Source organism: Chionomys nivalis, chromosome 13 (genome assembly GCF_950005125.1).
Source record: "Chionomys nivalis chromosome 13, mChiNiv1.1, whole genome shotgun sequence".
NCBI classification, from domain to species: Eukaryota; Metazoa; Chordata; class Mammalia; order Rodentia; family Cricetidae; genus Chionomys; species Chionomys nivalis.
The window spans coordinates 35,154,465-35,170,766 of NC_080098.1; the positions used below are offsets into that span (position 1 = coordinate 35,154,465).

At 36.7% G+C, this 16,302-nt stretch overlaps 1 protein-coding gene across 1 annotated transcript in view; it reads left to right on the forward strand.

The window, feature by feature from the left end:
- Lyst (lysosomal trafficking regulator) overlaps positions 1–16,302 on the forward strand; it is a 147,573-nt gene that overhangs the window by 16,175 nt on the left and 115,096 nt on the right. Inside the window, exons 4-5 of the mRNA XM_057786947.1 lie at positions 2,168–2,366; positions 15,118–15,208. Coding sequence (XP_057642930.1) covers positions 2,175–2,366; positions 15,118–15,208 — 283 coding nt within the window. The 5' untranslated portion in view covers positions 2,168–2,174. The remainder of the gene's footprint in view (positions 1–2,167; positions 2,367–15,117; positions 15,209–16,302) is intronic.

A 16,302-nucleotide genomic window follows, 5' to 3' on the forward strand; every position in this document is an offset into this window, starting at 1 on the left:
TATTTGATAGGTATGTTTTAAAATATTGTGTTTTGTACAATAAATGAAATTTTGTCAATTTTAAAAAAATAAAGAGTAAGAACTTTCAGGAAAAGTTTTTTTTTTTTTAAATATTTGAATACTTTCTTGTATTATATATGTGCACCATGTGTTTGCCTGGTGCTGCAGAGCCCAGAAGAGGGCGTAATATCCCCTGGGACTGCAATTACAGAAGGTTTTTAGGTACTACGTGGGTTCTGGGAGCCAAATATAGGTCCTCTGCAAGAGCAGCAAGTGCTCTTAAATGCTCAGCCTTCTCTCAGTCCTCCAAATTACTTCTAGCCATAAGATAAAACTGTTCTGAAACCCTTTGAGTACTATGTTGTTTATGATTTTTCTTTTCTTAGTGTACATTTTCTGTTTTCATTCCCTGCATGTTTTACCTTGCTATTTTCCTTAATGATAAAGTAACACATTGCTTTTTATTTGGCTAAAAGTGGCATAAGCTAGGCAGCTAAAGTTCTTCAGTTCTTACCTGACAGGAATCACCACTTAGTGCATTAACTAAGTGTTGGAGTTTTAGGAGAGTAAGCCAATGACTGGGTAATATCAAGAGAAAAATTCCATGTTTATCAGGGTCCAGCCCCAACATAAATCATTTCTTACCAGCATAGAGGTGTGAGAATATTAAAGACACAGTTCACTTGACAGTTTCGGGAGGGAGTTTCAGTTATCATTCAAATCCTGAAATCACCCGCGTTTCTTTTTAAAGCAGCTTTTATATCAACATAAACTGAGGAGGAAGGTAACAAAAACTTCATTAACATTCTGTTTCCTAGGTAGTGGGGAATGACTTAAGTCACATCTTGCTTATATCCATTTTGTCACCTAGGCTGAAAACACCTCTTCCCCAGGTGACCTCATAATTACAATAGAAGGAGTAGAACGACAATTGCATATCCTGACCACTTTCAGGATGGCACCGGCTTGGTTTTACTACCAAAGGAGCAGTGCCAGATGCACTAGTTAGTCTCCGACCATCAGACAAATGCGGGAAATAGCCTGCATTCTCGGCTCCCACATACGTTATGTTCTATTATTTATCTTATAGTTTAAGATGTATTTGTTTTCATTTTGTGTGCACGAGTGTCTTACCTGCACATGTATGTATATCAAATGTTTGCTTGGTGCCCAGGGAGACCCGAAGGAGGCCTTGGAACCCTTGGAACTGGAGTTACAAGGCAGTTGTGAGTTGCCATATGGATATGATGGGAACTGAATCCATGTCCTCTGTAGGAGCAGCAAGGGTTCTTAACTATTGAACCATTTCTGCAACCTTCAGTTTATATTTTTTTAATTTATTTTATTTTATTTTATTTTTTTGGTTTCTTGAGACAGGGTTTCTCTGTGGTTTTGGAGCCTGTCCTGGAACTAGCTCTGTAGACCAGGCTGGTCTCGAACTCACAGAGATCCACCTGCCTCTGCCTCCCAAGTGCTGGGATTAAAGGCGTGCGCCACCACCACCCGGCCCAGTTTATATTTTTAAAAGAGCCATTTATCTGTTTTAAATATGCAAAGTAATTGTTTAGTCTATGAAAGAGAGAGAGATAGTCAGAACCTCCCTTAACTATCACTGTTCACCTGTGCTTATGCCTGCCTATCTGTGCCAAGGCATTTCTTTTTTTTTTTTTTTTTTTTTTTGTTTTTTGTTTTTGGTTTTTGGTTTTTCGAGACAGGGTTTCTCTGTGGTTTAGGAGCTTGTCCAGGCTGGTCTCGAACTCACAGAGATCCGCCTGCCTCTGCCTCCCGAGTGCTGGGATTAAAGGCGTGCGCCACCACCGCCCGGCCGTGCCAAGGCATTTCAAACTCTGGACTAGTACTGCCATGTAGGCATTACCTAATGAGGTCAGAACTGTGCCTGAGAATAGTAGAGAGCTAGGGATTGATATATAACAATCTTTTTTTTTTTTTTTTGGTTTTTCGAGACAGGGTTTCTCTGTAGCTTTGGTGCCTGTCCTGGAACTAGCTCTTGTAGACCAGGCTGGCCTCGAACTCCCAGAGATCCACCTACCTCTGCCTCCTGAGTGCTGGGAGATATATAACAATCTTAAGTCACTCTACAAATCACATATATTTAAAGGTAAATTTATATTCATTTAAAAACTCTTATATTCTTTTCATTTTATAGCTCTGTCATGAGTACTGACAGTAACTCATTGGCACGTGAATTTCTGATCGATGTCAACCAGCTCTGCAATGCAGTGGTCCAGAGAGTGGAGGCCAGGGAAGAAGAAGAAGAGGAGACACACATGGCAACACTTGGACAGTACCTTGTCCATGGTCGAGGATTTCTGTTACTTACCAAGCTAAATTCTATCATTGACCAGGTAATGTCAAACAATTGTTAAAGTCTGTTAGTCCTGGTCATCAGTTAGATTCTATACTTTCTGAGAATCTCTTTGAGTTAAAGTCCTATCTGTTAGGTATTTCTTAAGATGAGCCTCTCTGCCGACACAAATAATTCCAATAAAGACCGAATTAAAAGATGCACATATTTAATGGAATGCTCCTGGTGGTCCTGGGAAAGCATGGAGAGGGGAAGAGAGAATAGGGGGGACCACGCAAAACCCGGAGACCACATGTTCATTCTCTGGGGGGCAGTCTAAATAGCCTGTGGGAGTGGTCTTGACCTTCCCTGGGGAGGGGTTACTGTTTGGCAGGCTTTCATGACCCTCCCTGGGGAGGGGTCTTGTGCCAGGAGCGGGGTGAAGCCCCCAGGCAAACAATCCAGACTTTTTGTATAAAGGGGTGTTAAGGAGCTGGGGTGATGCTTCTGACCAAACACTATTTTTCACATTATTCCAACATAAAATTTAGCCCCATAAGGGGAAATATTATTTATTTGGATACTTTTTAAACTGTCTGAAATATCTTAGAATTTAAAAAGTGACCTTTTTTTTCTAAAGAAGTTTCATATATATGCTTTTTGCAGTTGGTTTGAATACTTCAGTAATAATCTCTAAGTCACCAATAATATATTGTTATTATATAAAGAAAGAAATATTAGCACTCCCCTTGGTGTCATTTAACCAAAATCATGGCCAGATTTGAATTCTCTACTTCATGCTCCCTACATCTTTTATCCCCTCTCTTTCTACTGCATGAGTCTGAATCTATGATGCTTGAAGTTTGCCCTATAAATCTGTCCCTGTATCTGTGTATAACTCTGTGTGTCTATCCCTGACAAAGGGTTTTGTTCTGTCTTTATTGAACAGCACAGAAGGTATCACATGGGGAAAGAGTGAGAGATACTTTACAGAAATCTTTAGCAGAGTTTTACAAGGGAGTAGGTATAGAGTCCAGTTAACCTCTACTGACCCAGATAACAAACAGTATCCCTGCCTTGGGCTCTCCTTGTTACCTAGCCTCCCTGGGTCTGTGGATTGTAGCATGGTTATCCTTTCATTTACAGCTAATATCCATTTATGAGTGAGTACATACCATGTTTGTCTTTCTGGGTCTGGGTTACCTTATTCAGGATGATTTTTTTTTCCAATTCTAACCATTTGTCTACAAATTTCATGATGTAATTTTTTTTAACAGTTTAATACTTCATTGTGTCAATGTACTACATTTTCTTTATCCATTCCTTGGTCATCTGGGTTGTTTCCAGTTTCTGGCTATTACAAATAAAGCTGCTATGAACATAGTTAAGCAAGTGTCCTTGTGGTATGATGGGGCATCCTTTGGGTATATGCCCAAGAGTGATATAGCTGGATCTTGAGGTATATTGATTCCAATTTTCTGAGAAACTGGGTATCTATCCATTTTATAAGATTGCTTTCAACCTCTATTTTACTGCTTTCAGCAAATGATTATTAGAGCATTCTTGGAAAAGTGCAGAATTTAAGATTACAGTTATGCATTAGTTTAGGTTATAAAAGTTGATATCATGGGAAATCCACAGCAAATAAAGTTGATTGTTAAATTATTCTCTTTGAGTATACAGTCGAATAGCAATTTTAAGTCTTTTTTTGTTGTTTTTGAGACAGGGTCTCCCTGTGTAGCTCTGATTGTTCAGGAACTTACTATACAGAGCAGGCTATTCTTGAACTTGCCAAGGCTTACCTGCCTCTGCCTCCCAAGTGCTGGGATAAAGACATGCACCACTATGTCCTTGATATAGGATTCCCCTCTGTATACTGTGAATACGTTTTATTACCATTGGTTAGTAAAGAATCTGCTTTGGCCTGTGGCAGGTCAGAATAAAGCTAGGTGGGAAATTCTAACAGAGATACATAGAGAGAGTAGGTGGAGTCAAAGAGATGCCAAAAGACACTAAAGGAGGCAGATGCTGGAACCTTACTGCTAGGCCACAACTTCATGGCAACAGAATAATAGAAATGGGTTAACTTAAGATGTAAGAGTTAGTTAATAAGAATCCTGAGCTAATAGGCCAAACAGTGTTGTAATTTAATATAGTTTCTGTGTGATTATTCAGGTCTGGGTGGCTGGGAAACCAAAAAGCAGTCTTCGTTTACATGTCCTGACCCAGTGTTAAGTCTTATGTGGCCTTAAGGTGTATTATTAACTCTGGTTGTGAGGTTCAGCAAAAGTTCTAATCTTGTAGAATGTAAGAATTCTTAATAATGAATCACCACAGCTTTTGACTCTAATGGCATGAGATTACCCTGCTTATTAGTAGAAACATAGGATTATAATTCAGAAAAACAGTTTATGCTTTCACTAAAGATCAGATGGCAGTTTTAAAAGTTTAATATGAATTATATTTAGGAAACATGCAAATTGTAGAGTGAAATAATCTTTTAGCTTGTAACATTCAGTTTTTTAAAATTATACTTTTTTCTTTTTCTGCTCATACACTTCTTTTCCTTCTTCCCTTACCACCCTCATGTTATTGGAAACAAGGTTTTGCTTTGTTATCCTCTATGGGTTAGAACTCATTCTATAGCTCAGGCCAGCATAGAACTTTTAATCCTCCTGCCTCAGCTTCCTGGGTACTAGGAGTATAGGTATGTAACATCACATCCAACTTTTCTTCTTAAAGATACTATATAAAAAGCATCAGAAATATAATGCACTTACCTAAAATCTAATAAAATATATATAATACTTCTGCTTAGAATTCTATAAAACCTTATTATAAGAACCTAAAGGATATATAATTAAGTAGAAAATGGTTAAATTTTCCCGTGTTCAAAGAATCAGCACTGTAAAGGTACATATTTTCTCCAGATTGACCTATACCTTCCAATATAATCCTAATCAAAATCTTTAGCTTTTCAACTAACTCTGTTATGTAGATTTAGTTCATATATTATAATCTTTATTTCATATGCAAAATTCGGTTGTGTTTAGGACACTCAGAAATATGTGCACCATCACTATAGCCAATTTTAGAACACCCTCATTATCTCAAAAGGGAACCTATAATCTAGCCATCCTCTTCCACCCTCCTCCTAGCCCTAAGCTACCACTAATCTGCTTTTTGTGGCTGCTGATTTTATTTTCCATTATAATCCATGAAATATCCTTTAATGTATTATTAAAATGTCTAAAATCATCCAAGTCATAACAGCAGTAATAGTTTTTCAAGTAATGTTTTGTTAGGTTTAGGATTAAATGTTCTAAATGAATTTGAAATGGTAACTTATAGTTTGTTTAAATTATTTTATTTTGTGTGTATGGATGTTTTATCTACATGCATGTCTGTGTACCATGTATACACCTGGCACCCACAGAGGCCAGAGAGGTCATCAGATCAGCTGTCACTATAGTGACAGATGGTTGTGAGCAGCCGTATGGGGCTGGGTATTGAACCCGGGTACTCTGGAAGAGTAGCTAGTGCTTTTAACTACTGAGCCATCTCTCCAGCTGCATAGTTTTATTTGTACTTAACTGACAACCAAGGTGCTGAGCACCTTTTCTTATATGCTCATTGACCATATGCATACTTTTTTAGTGATTCTTTTCAAGTTATATATCTTTTTGTTGTTGTTTGGGACTTTTTTTTTTTTTTTTTTTTTGAGACAGGGTTTCTCTGTGTAACACTGGCTGTCCTAGAACTCACTCTGTAGACAGGATGGCCTTGAACTCAGAGATTCACCTGCCTCTGTCTCTGGAGTGCTGGTATTAAAGATGTGTACCACCACTGCCCATTATATGTCATTTTTAAGGCCAAACTCTTATCAAATTATGCTGTATATAAATCTGTTGGATTGCAAAAAGATAGGCCCCTTTGTGAAATAGTGTTTAATATGTAGCTAAATGACTAAAAATACTTGAGCTTTAATTGCAATAATGTTTTTCCTGTGCAATAATTTTTTTATCCCTTCTTTCTCCCTAGTCATTCTTTGGAATATTTATAACATTGACAGTAGGGAAGTAGATGTTGTCTTTGGAGTGCAGACAAATAGCCATTTTAAAAATAGAGTTTATCTATATTTGGTTATTTTGGTTAGTGGAGAATGATGATTTGAGTCTTTAAGGGAAATTAATTGAGCAAAACACCCTCTTTAAAGATGGAATCAGAATAGACACAAAAATGCATATTACAGAGTGGACTGTAGCTTTTATATGAAGTAGGGGCATTTCTTGAGTATTTGGGGGATGTGGTGATTTATGTCCTTCTTCATCCACTGTGGACCCTTTTTGTTTTACCAATATCTAATATAAAGAATTATGAGGACTCTATTGAGAGAGAATTAACAAAGTAAATGTGCATATGTAAAATATGTAGTTGGATACATTTTAACAAGTATTTATATCTTCATGCAACCACCATCACACTCAGTGTTTCATCATGCCCTTTGCAGATGGTCTCTGTCAGTTGCCCACGAACTAATGTGTCGATTACCGGCATCTAAGTATAATTCTGATTTTCTAGAACTTTGCATCAGTGATCACATAGTTTTCCCTCTTGTGACTCTGAGATTGTTGTATCTGTTCTGTGCATCAGTCAGCCAGTCATGTTTGTTATTAGTGCTTTGTTGTATGTGCGTACCACAGCTTAACCAGTCACTTATTGCTTAATCATTTCGACTGAATGCATTTGGTTATTATGAATAAAAATGCTATGGGCATTCTTATAAATCTTTCTGTGGTTGTGTTTACAATTTTCATTGGGCATGCAAATTACTGGTGAAAGGATAGTTATATGTGTAATGTTGTAATAACCATTTTTCAGTGGTTGAACCAATTTTTTTAAATTTCATTAGATATGTATGAGAATTTTAGTTGTTCTATACATAGAACAACTATATTTAGTCATTTATAAGTGAACATGAAGAAGTATCTGATTACATTCCTGGCAACTAAGGATACTGGAAACTTTTTTTAAAAAAATATTTATTTATTTATTATGTATACAATATTCTGTCTGTGTGTATGCCTGCAGGCCAGAAGAGGGCACCAGACCATTACAGATGGTTGTGAGCCACCATGTGGTTGCTGGGAATTGAACTCAGGACTTTTGGAAGAGCAGGCAATGCTCTTAACCTCTAAGCCATCTCTCCAGCTCCTGGAAACTTTTTAATGTACTTATTGACCATATATATGTGTGTGTTATATGTTTATATAACATATTATACTATAATATATAGTGACATGTAATATATAGTTATATATATATATGAAATGACTATATATGTATATACACACATATAATGATCACTCCTTTTCTGCAAGAGATATGTGCTATGATACTGGATGTAGTACATAGTACTAAACTATGTATATTTTCCTATCTTGTATATAAATATATGTGGTGAGGTGTAATTTATAAGTTGAACACAGTAAGAGATAAGCAATAATTGATAAAATAGAACAATTATGGCAATGTACTTTAATAAAAGTCATTTACATTTTATGAGTTATTTCTTGATTCTTTTTTTTTACACTGTAGTGACTGTTGATAACTAAAACCACAGAAAGTGAAACTATGGGGAAGGGGGACTATTGTATCTTCTTTTGTGAATGTCTAGTAGTTCCATTTTCAAAGTCTAATTTTTTCTTTGCCATCTATCCAGTTCTTCATGTATTAGAAATAGAAGTCTTTGTTAACATACATGTATTTTCTTAGTAACAGGTGCCTCCCGTCTGCTCTCCCTGCTTCCCTTTTTTTCTCTTCTTGTGTTTCCTTCTTTTTATGTTTTCAAGATAGGGTTTCAATAGGCAGTCCATGCCTGCCTGTAATTCTTCGTCTTCCTTCCTTGGCCTACCCAGTTCTAGACTTAGGTATGTGCCACTGCACCTGGCTACCTTTTCATTTCTTAAATGTTTTCTTCTTGTTGTTTTCAAATGTTAGGGATCAAACTCAAGGTCTCTTGAATGTTAAGCAAACACCTGTACTACCAGCCTTAACAGTGTCTTCAGAAAAATAGTTTTCTCTTTTATAGTGGTATTTTCTGTTCTAAAAAATTGTGTCTTGCAACCCTAAAGTTCTAAGATATTCTACTTTTAAAGCTATTTTTTATTCATGTATTTATTTAATTTTATTGTAGTGTTGGGAATTGAAGCCAGAGTCTCATGAGTACAAGATAAGTACTCTACCAAGTGAGCAATATTCTCGGCCTTCCTAACCTGTTAGTCTTGTTTTTAACCTTAGATCTGTGATCCAGTTAAAATTGCTATTTGCATAGAGTGTAAGGTAGGCATTATGGTTCTTATTCTTCTCTTTTGCACATACCAAATGTTACGGCATCATTTTTTTTTTCCAGAGCCTCTTCTTTCCTAAATGAAAACACTGGTGATGTTATTGAAAGCATAACACTGCAGAGAATACCCAAATAAACCGATTTATATTTTGTTCATGGACTGGGAGAACACAGAAGTGTCAATTCTTTCCAAATTAACTGTATACTTAGTGGTTTCTATCTGGACTTTCTATTCTCTACATCAGTCTGTTATTTGTTCTTCTACCAACACTGCACTGACTTGATTACTATGGTTTTTAAATAAAAGTAAATCTAGAGGGCCAGCAAGATGGCTTGGGTCAAGGCCCTTGCCACCAAGCCTGAGCCTAATGACCTGAATTCAATCCTTAGAACACACATGGTGGAAGAAGAGAACTGGCTCCTGCAAGGTACCCTCTGATCTCCACACATGCATCATAGCACAAGTATCACCCCCCAAATAAATTCAGTAAATCAATCAATCAGTAAATAAATAAATGTTTTCTTAAAAAGTAAATCCAGAAATCAGGTCATATGAGTTTTTCAATTTTTTTTCAATTTTTTTTCAATTTTTTTTAGATTTTTCAAGACAGGGTTTCTCTTGTAGTTTTTGGTGCCTGTCCTGGAACTAGCTCTTATAGACCAGGCTGGCCTCGAACTCACAGAGATCCGCCTACCTCTGCCTCCCGAGTGCTGGGATTAAAGGTGTGCCCCACCACCGCCCAGCGAGTTTTCTAATTTTATTCTAGTTCATCAGCAATGTCTATTCTGTGTCCTTCGGATTTCCATATAAATTTTATTCAGTTTGTCATTTCTGTAAAAATACTCAATGAGCTTTTACTTGGGGTGGTGTTAAATCCATAAATCAATTTGGAAAGAATTAGCATTATGGAGTTCTAGTCCATGAAGATGGTGTAAATCTGTTTATTTGGTTCTTTGATTCCTCTGCAGTGTACATTTTTTATTAAATTGGCTCAAATATTTTATTCTCTTTTGATGTTATTGCAAATGTTATTAAAAATTTAATATTCCTGTTTGTTGCTTATAGAAATAGAGATACTTTTATTATATATTGATGTCATCTCCTGTGCCTTTTTGTTAAGTTCGTTTAGTAGGTCTCAGGATTTTTCTGTACATTCCTTAGGATTTTTTGTGTTAGCGGCTATGTCATTTGTAAATAATGACGGTTTAGTTTTTTCCAGTTTTTAATACCTTAATTTTTTTTTCTTTTTGGACTGTTTTCTAGCACAGAAGCACAGAGGCAGATGAGGGTAGACGTACAGCCTTGGGTCTTACCCAAGGGAAGTACACAAGTTTCCAGTGAGTGTGGTTTGAGTGCAGTGCTTCTCATTTGCCTTTGTTCAGAATGAGGTTTCCTCCTGTCTCCAGTTCACTGAGAGTTTATAGCCTTAATGGATGCTGAACTATGGCAAATGTCTTTTCTGCATCTGTTGAGACTATCATTATTTTTCCCTTTTAATTCTTTAGTGTGGGTGAAGTACACAGATGGTTTTTAAATGTTGCACTAAGTTTAGATTTCTGTGATAAACCCCATTTGTTAATGATTTATTACATGTAATCATTTTAATCTATTAAATAAGTTATTCTTTTTAAATGGCAGAGAGCTTCTTTTTAATGGTTACTGATGACAAATTTAAGTTTTTGTTACACACACACACACACACACACACACACACACTCTCACACACACACACACAAGGTAGGGCCTGATTGGGTTTGTAGGTTTCCACCCATTCTGAGGGCATGAAATGTTTTTATTCTACATGAGTAGTTCATTAATTCTTGGTCTCCAGGACTCTTGGCTTCATGCACTAAGAACAGATTGATTTTTTTTTTTTTTAACTAGGGTTGGGGAACAGAGACTTTTTCATTTTTTGCCTTCCTTCACACTTTTAGGTGAAGCTGGTAGTATTTCCATCCTCTAAAATTTTTTTTCATACAAGTATATATTGTATGTCGAATATATTCCCCCATATTCCTTTACTCTTTTCTCTCTCCTCTCATAGTTTTCTTAAAAGTATAACTTTCTTTGGAATGTGGGTTTCATATGAATCTTAGTGGAATTACCTCTATATTACTAAAGCCATTATATATAAAACTGATTTTGAGACAGACTTTTCTGTACTGTTACTGAGGTTTTTTTTTTTTTTTTCTTTTGAGACAGGTGTCTCTATGTAGTTAGTCCTAGCTGTCCTGGGACTTGCTATATAGTCTAGGCTGGCCTTGAATTCAGAGATTCTCCTGCCTCTGCCTTCCAAGTCCTGGCATTAAAGGCATGTGTCTTTATGCCTGGCAATACCTTGCTTTTAAAGAAATGCATTAGTTAAGTGGAATTTTAAAGTGTAATGACAGTTTTGAGGGTGATACCACATACCTATAATTCTAGCACATGGAATACAAATATAGAAGGATCACTGTGAGTTCAAGGTTATCTGTGCTACAATAGTGAGTTTGAAACCAGTCTGGGCTGCCATAGTAAAGCCCTGTATAAAGCAAACAAGCAAGCAAAACATAATATATAAATGGAGAAGTAAAAATACTGTTTTTCAAAGTGATGGGAAAGCCAGGCAGTGGTGGCGCATGCCTTTAATCCCAGCACTTGGGAGGCAGAGGCAGGCAGATATCTGTGAGTTTGAGGTCAGCCTGACCTACAAGAGCTAGTTCCAGAACAGGCTCAATAGCTGCAGTGAAACACTGTCTCAAAAAAAAAAAAAATACTATACTCAAAGCGATGTGTACAGAAATAAAAACAATCAATAGGAAATATTTTTAGCAAAGCTTAAAAAAACCAGTACAGACTTACATGTTTTCTTTAGCTCTGTAGCTATTCGGTTGGGATGGAAAAAAGATTAGATAGTCCCAATGAAGAAACTTTTTTAGATGTATCATACATATACAATAGAATAAATTCTTAGAGAAGAAATGAAGACTAGCAGTGTGTTCACATGCTGGCATCATACTATGTTTTTACATTTGTAAAATTAAATTTAGTTAGTATGCAAAGGCATTCATTTGTAATACCATTGGTAACTTCAGTGACTCTGAATTACTTTCTAGCTATAGCTCATGTTCCTTGATATGTCAAACATTCTATGACCAGGTCCCCACTGATGCCTACCTTTCAGCCTCCTAGAAATGGGTCTGGGCTGGGATCTCAGCCTTTCCCTGACTCACTTCCTTTTCCTCCAGTCACTACCACTCCTGGATGCCTAGCATAAAAAGAACTGTGCCTGGTATTTGCCAAGCACTTGTAACGTGTGAACTGAGCTGAGAAAGTGACACCTCAGTGAGAATGATTTCATTATTTATTATTGTAGGGGAAAATTTTAAAGGCATGATCTAACCTTTTTCTCTTTTAGAAATGAAGACAAAACAGTAAGTATCAAGGGAAGGTATGATATAGTCTCATTTCTAAATGTCAGGTCATTAGAAAACCAGAGAATGGTTCTGTACATGGCCTGTATTGCTTGATGTGGTGTGTGTGTGGATCTGACATGAGGGAACAACCTCATTTCTAGGTACTGTAACTATTATGCATACTTTGGATTTGGGGAGATAAAACTAGGGATTTATTTGAAATAACTAAGCCCTACTTTTCCAGAGCGCCTACAAATAAAAAAATTATTTATGGGTCTCAAAGACAGAATTACATGTGAAGTTTCTCTGAAAACCAGAAAGGATTAAAAAAATAGGAATATATGGTACTTTAAAAGTAATAGAGCTGGGTGGCGGTGGCACAACCTTCAATCCAGCACTCAGGTGGCAGAGACAGGCATACCTCTGTGAATTTGAGGCTAGCCTGGTCTTCAGAGCTAGTTCTAGGACAGCTAGGGTTGTTACACAGATAAACCCTGCCTTGAAAAACTATAAATAAATAAATAGTAATAGAATCAGGGCCACTGAGATGGCTCAGTGGGTAAAGGTGATTGCTATAGAAACCTAGTGTGCTGGGTTTGACCCCTAGAACTCATGTTCTGGGGTGGAAGGAGAGAAACATGCACACATACATTATGGCGTGCACACACACAAACACATACAACAACAAAACTGTTGTTGTTATCATTGTTAGGGAGCGCTTCCTCGATAATGAGTTGTGTTAGAGCAATTGAGTATTAAGTGAAGAGTTGTTGCATTAAGCTGCCAATGTATTCCTCCTCCCCACCTAGGACTGCTGTTTTAGCATAGCAGGGTCAAACCCCAAAGATCTGTACTTGCTCTCATCTCATCCTTTCAAGGCTTGTCTATAAGTCTGCATAGTGAACTGGGGACAACAGGCATTAAAATCCTGAGGGGTCAGAGCAGTTGTCTCAGAAAGAAGTGGGTAGTGAGCCTCACAGAGCAGATATTGCTGGAGGTAGGCCTTACATGGTAGGACAGTATTAGGGATGTTCCAGATCATGTTGAGCAGCTGGTGAAGGCAGGAATGTCTGTTCACATAATGGTGAGATTTGTCAGTGTACTGCTATAGAGCAAGGACTCACTTATCAGGACAGTGTGCCTGTTCCATTAGAATTCACTAAAGACTCACATTAGGAGGACTCAAAAGATTAATGAGCTAAGGAGTTTTTACTTTATTTGAGACTGGGAATCTTTAATTCCTTTGACTCTTCAGCCTGCTGTAACAGGGACTTTCTGTTCATTCCATTATCACTCCACTAAAGCTGTGATTGTGAATGTTACCAGCACCCTTCATTGCTAAAGGCTTTTCAGCCATCATTTTATATATAGTTCAGAAACGACGGCTTTCATCCTGTTTAATGCCTTTTCTTTCACTGTTCTCGTCTGTGGTTTCTCTGGTTTGCCTCTCTCTGTAACGGTCTGTCAATCTGCTCAACAGATTTACTTCAGCACTGCCCACCTTAAAGACTTTTGGAGCTCTGAATACCATTGTTATCCTTTCTCTCTCATTATTCTGCTTGCTCTCTGGAAAACCTTACATATGTCCTCGGTATCCACCCAGATGACTTTTATATCTTAAGTTCCGAGTCTATATATTATCTGTCTATTAAAAGTTGTCTCCATTTAGACATCTCCCCAGCATCTCAAATTTCATATGTCTAAAAAATGAATCTGGGTTAATGAAATGTCTCATCAGGTAAAGGTATTCACTGCTCAGCCTAACAGCACATGCACACTAAATATAATTTTAAAAAATTAAGGCAGTCTATCTTTACTCTAACCTATTACCCCTCTTAGATTTTTCTCTCTTTGTGGAAATATTATCAGCCACCTCGTTACTTAAACGAGAAACCTGTGAGGAGTCTTTTTCTTCCTTGTGCATCATTGAAAATAAACTGTAAGTCAGTTCAGTTCTACCATATAGTTTCTCATGTGTCTCTGTGTTTATTTGTTGTCAAGTTACTTAGTCATCATCTCATATATGGGCCATGTGGTCTTGCTGCTAACATTGGCTGTTCCCATTTACCACAGTTCTGCCCAGCAAATCTATTCATGTCATCCTGATCCCTTCCTCAAAGATTGTTGTGAGAAGGAATAACTCTTGGATTAACTGTTTGTTAAATATTCAACCACATGTCCCAGGTATCCCAGGTGTAGCTGTCTAGTTGCAATCCTACTTCAACATTTCAGATGATTTTTTTTTTTTCTGAATACTATTTCCATACTAGGGTTCTGATTCCTACTGGGAAACTTACTGACACTACATGCCTTCTGTTGTTTTGTTTGTGTGTATGTATTTTATGGACCAATTAAAGGGACCAACATGGACTGTCTACTTCAGAAAGAATAATATAGCTGGGCGATGGTGGCACACGCCTTTAATCCCAGCACTTGGGAGGCAGAGCACTTGTGAGTTCGAGACCAGCCTGGTCTACAAGAGCTAGTTCCAGGACAGGCTCCAAGACCACAGAGAAACCCTGTCTTGAAAAAGAAAAAAAAAAAAAGAATAATATAACAGGTCCCTTGAATAGTGTACAGTCAGTATACTTAATTATCTTCACTGATAAATTTTTTATATGTGTTATTATTGTTGCTTTCTCTTTTTAAAATTGTCTTCTAAGTTTTACATTTAACTACACAAAGACTTACTTTTTCTAGTAACCTTGTTAGTTTACTAACTTAAAGGCTTTAATTTTTTATTTTTGCTTAACAAGTCTGTTTTTTCATAGGTAATGAATTCTTGCAATGTGCATGGTAGCAGTAATAGCTCTTCTTGGGAATGTTAGCAAGAATGTGCTAAATACCATCACACAATCTTACATTCTTCTGTGGTTGGAAATCTTATAAATTCAAAAGTACCCACAGTTTGACTTGGACTTAAAATAGGATAATTTGATTTTCAGTTTTTCAAATGTAATTGTTTTTAAGGATAAAAATTGTTTTTGGTTCAGTTGAATACAAGATAAATGGAGTGAATGTGTCTTGGGCCCTTAGAACATGAAAGACTCTTTTGCTTCTGACACAGGCCCTGACATGTAGAGAAGAACTCCTGACACTTCTTCTGTCACTCCTTCCCTTGGTGTGGAAGATACCTGTCCAGGAACAGCAAGCAACAGGTATGTCCCTTTTCACAGATCGCTTGCATTGTCATATCCCTTTGGGAAAAGAACTTTATTTGCAAAGCTACCTCTTCATGATTGGTTAATGCAGCTCCAGAGTAGTAGATATTGTGGTGATTTATTATATACCTAGTATGAAAAATTCATTAGGAAAGCACAATTTTTCTTCTGGAATCTTCCAGTAATATAAAAGTTCATGGTGCTTCTGAGAGACTTCCATAAATGACAATTACAAATACCCAAAGAAGCAGAATACTTACTTAATGGAGTTGCTAGATATGCCATAGCGTTAGGAAAATGGGTGGTGAAGAGTTTGAAGAAAGAAATTAAAGCCCATTGCTTAAAGACGACTGTCACCAGTGCTCTAAAAGTGACTTCTGCAATATTTGCTTTAGTTCAGTTTTTCTAATTTTGCTTTTGAGGGATAAATTGGAAGTCATAGTTTGTTTCTAGGCTAAGTAGAATTATGACATGAGATCAAAACATTTTAATTTTTTATTTTGAAAAATATGCATTTATAAGTACATGAAATTTCAGTGGAAAGATAAACTGGTTTTCCCCTGGATCATTTCTGGAATATTTTATAAATCTCCTGGGTTAAAAATAGTCTTCCTGTATTATATTTTAATGCCTTGTTTATATTTTAATACATATTTGACATAGAACTCTTTTAAGGAAAATATATAAAGACGTCTAATATTAGTTTCCTGATTATTTATTGATTCATTAACTACTCTTTTTTTTTGAGTTTGCAGAATTATAAATTTGTTAACCACTTAAGAGTTGATTACTGCCATTTTAGGGCAGTTGTCTTCATTGCTGGCATTTTATATATTTTGGTGCAATTGGTCCCTTTTAACATTTGTTCTCATCTGCCTTATTTTCCTTCTCCTAGGTAAAGTGCAAAATTCTACTAATGGGTTTTTATTTAGTCCTCCTAAATTACAACTCTGTTTCCTGTGGATTTTAGCACATATTGCTACAAAGAGAAAGATTCATTTAATTAGATCCTTTCTCTAAGAAATGGCCATTGAATGCTGCCCCAAGCTCTGGGGACTTAGGATGGACTGCTGATCTCTCTACATTTGGCT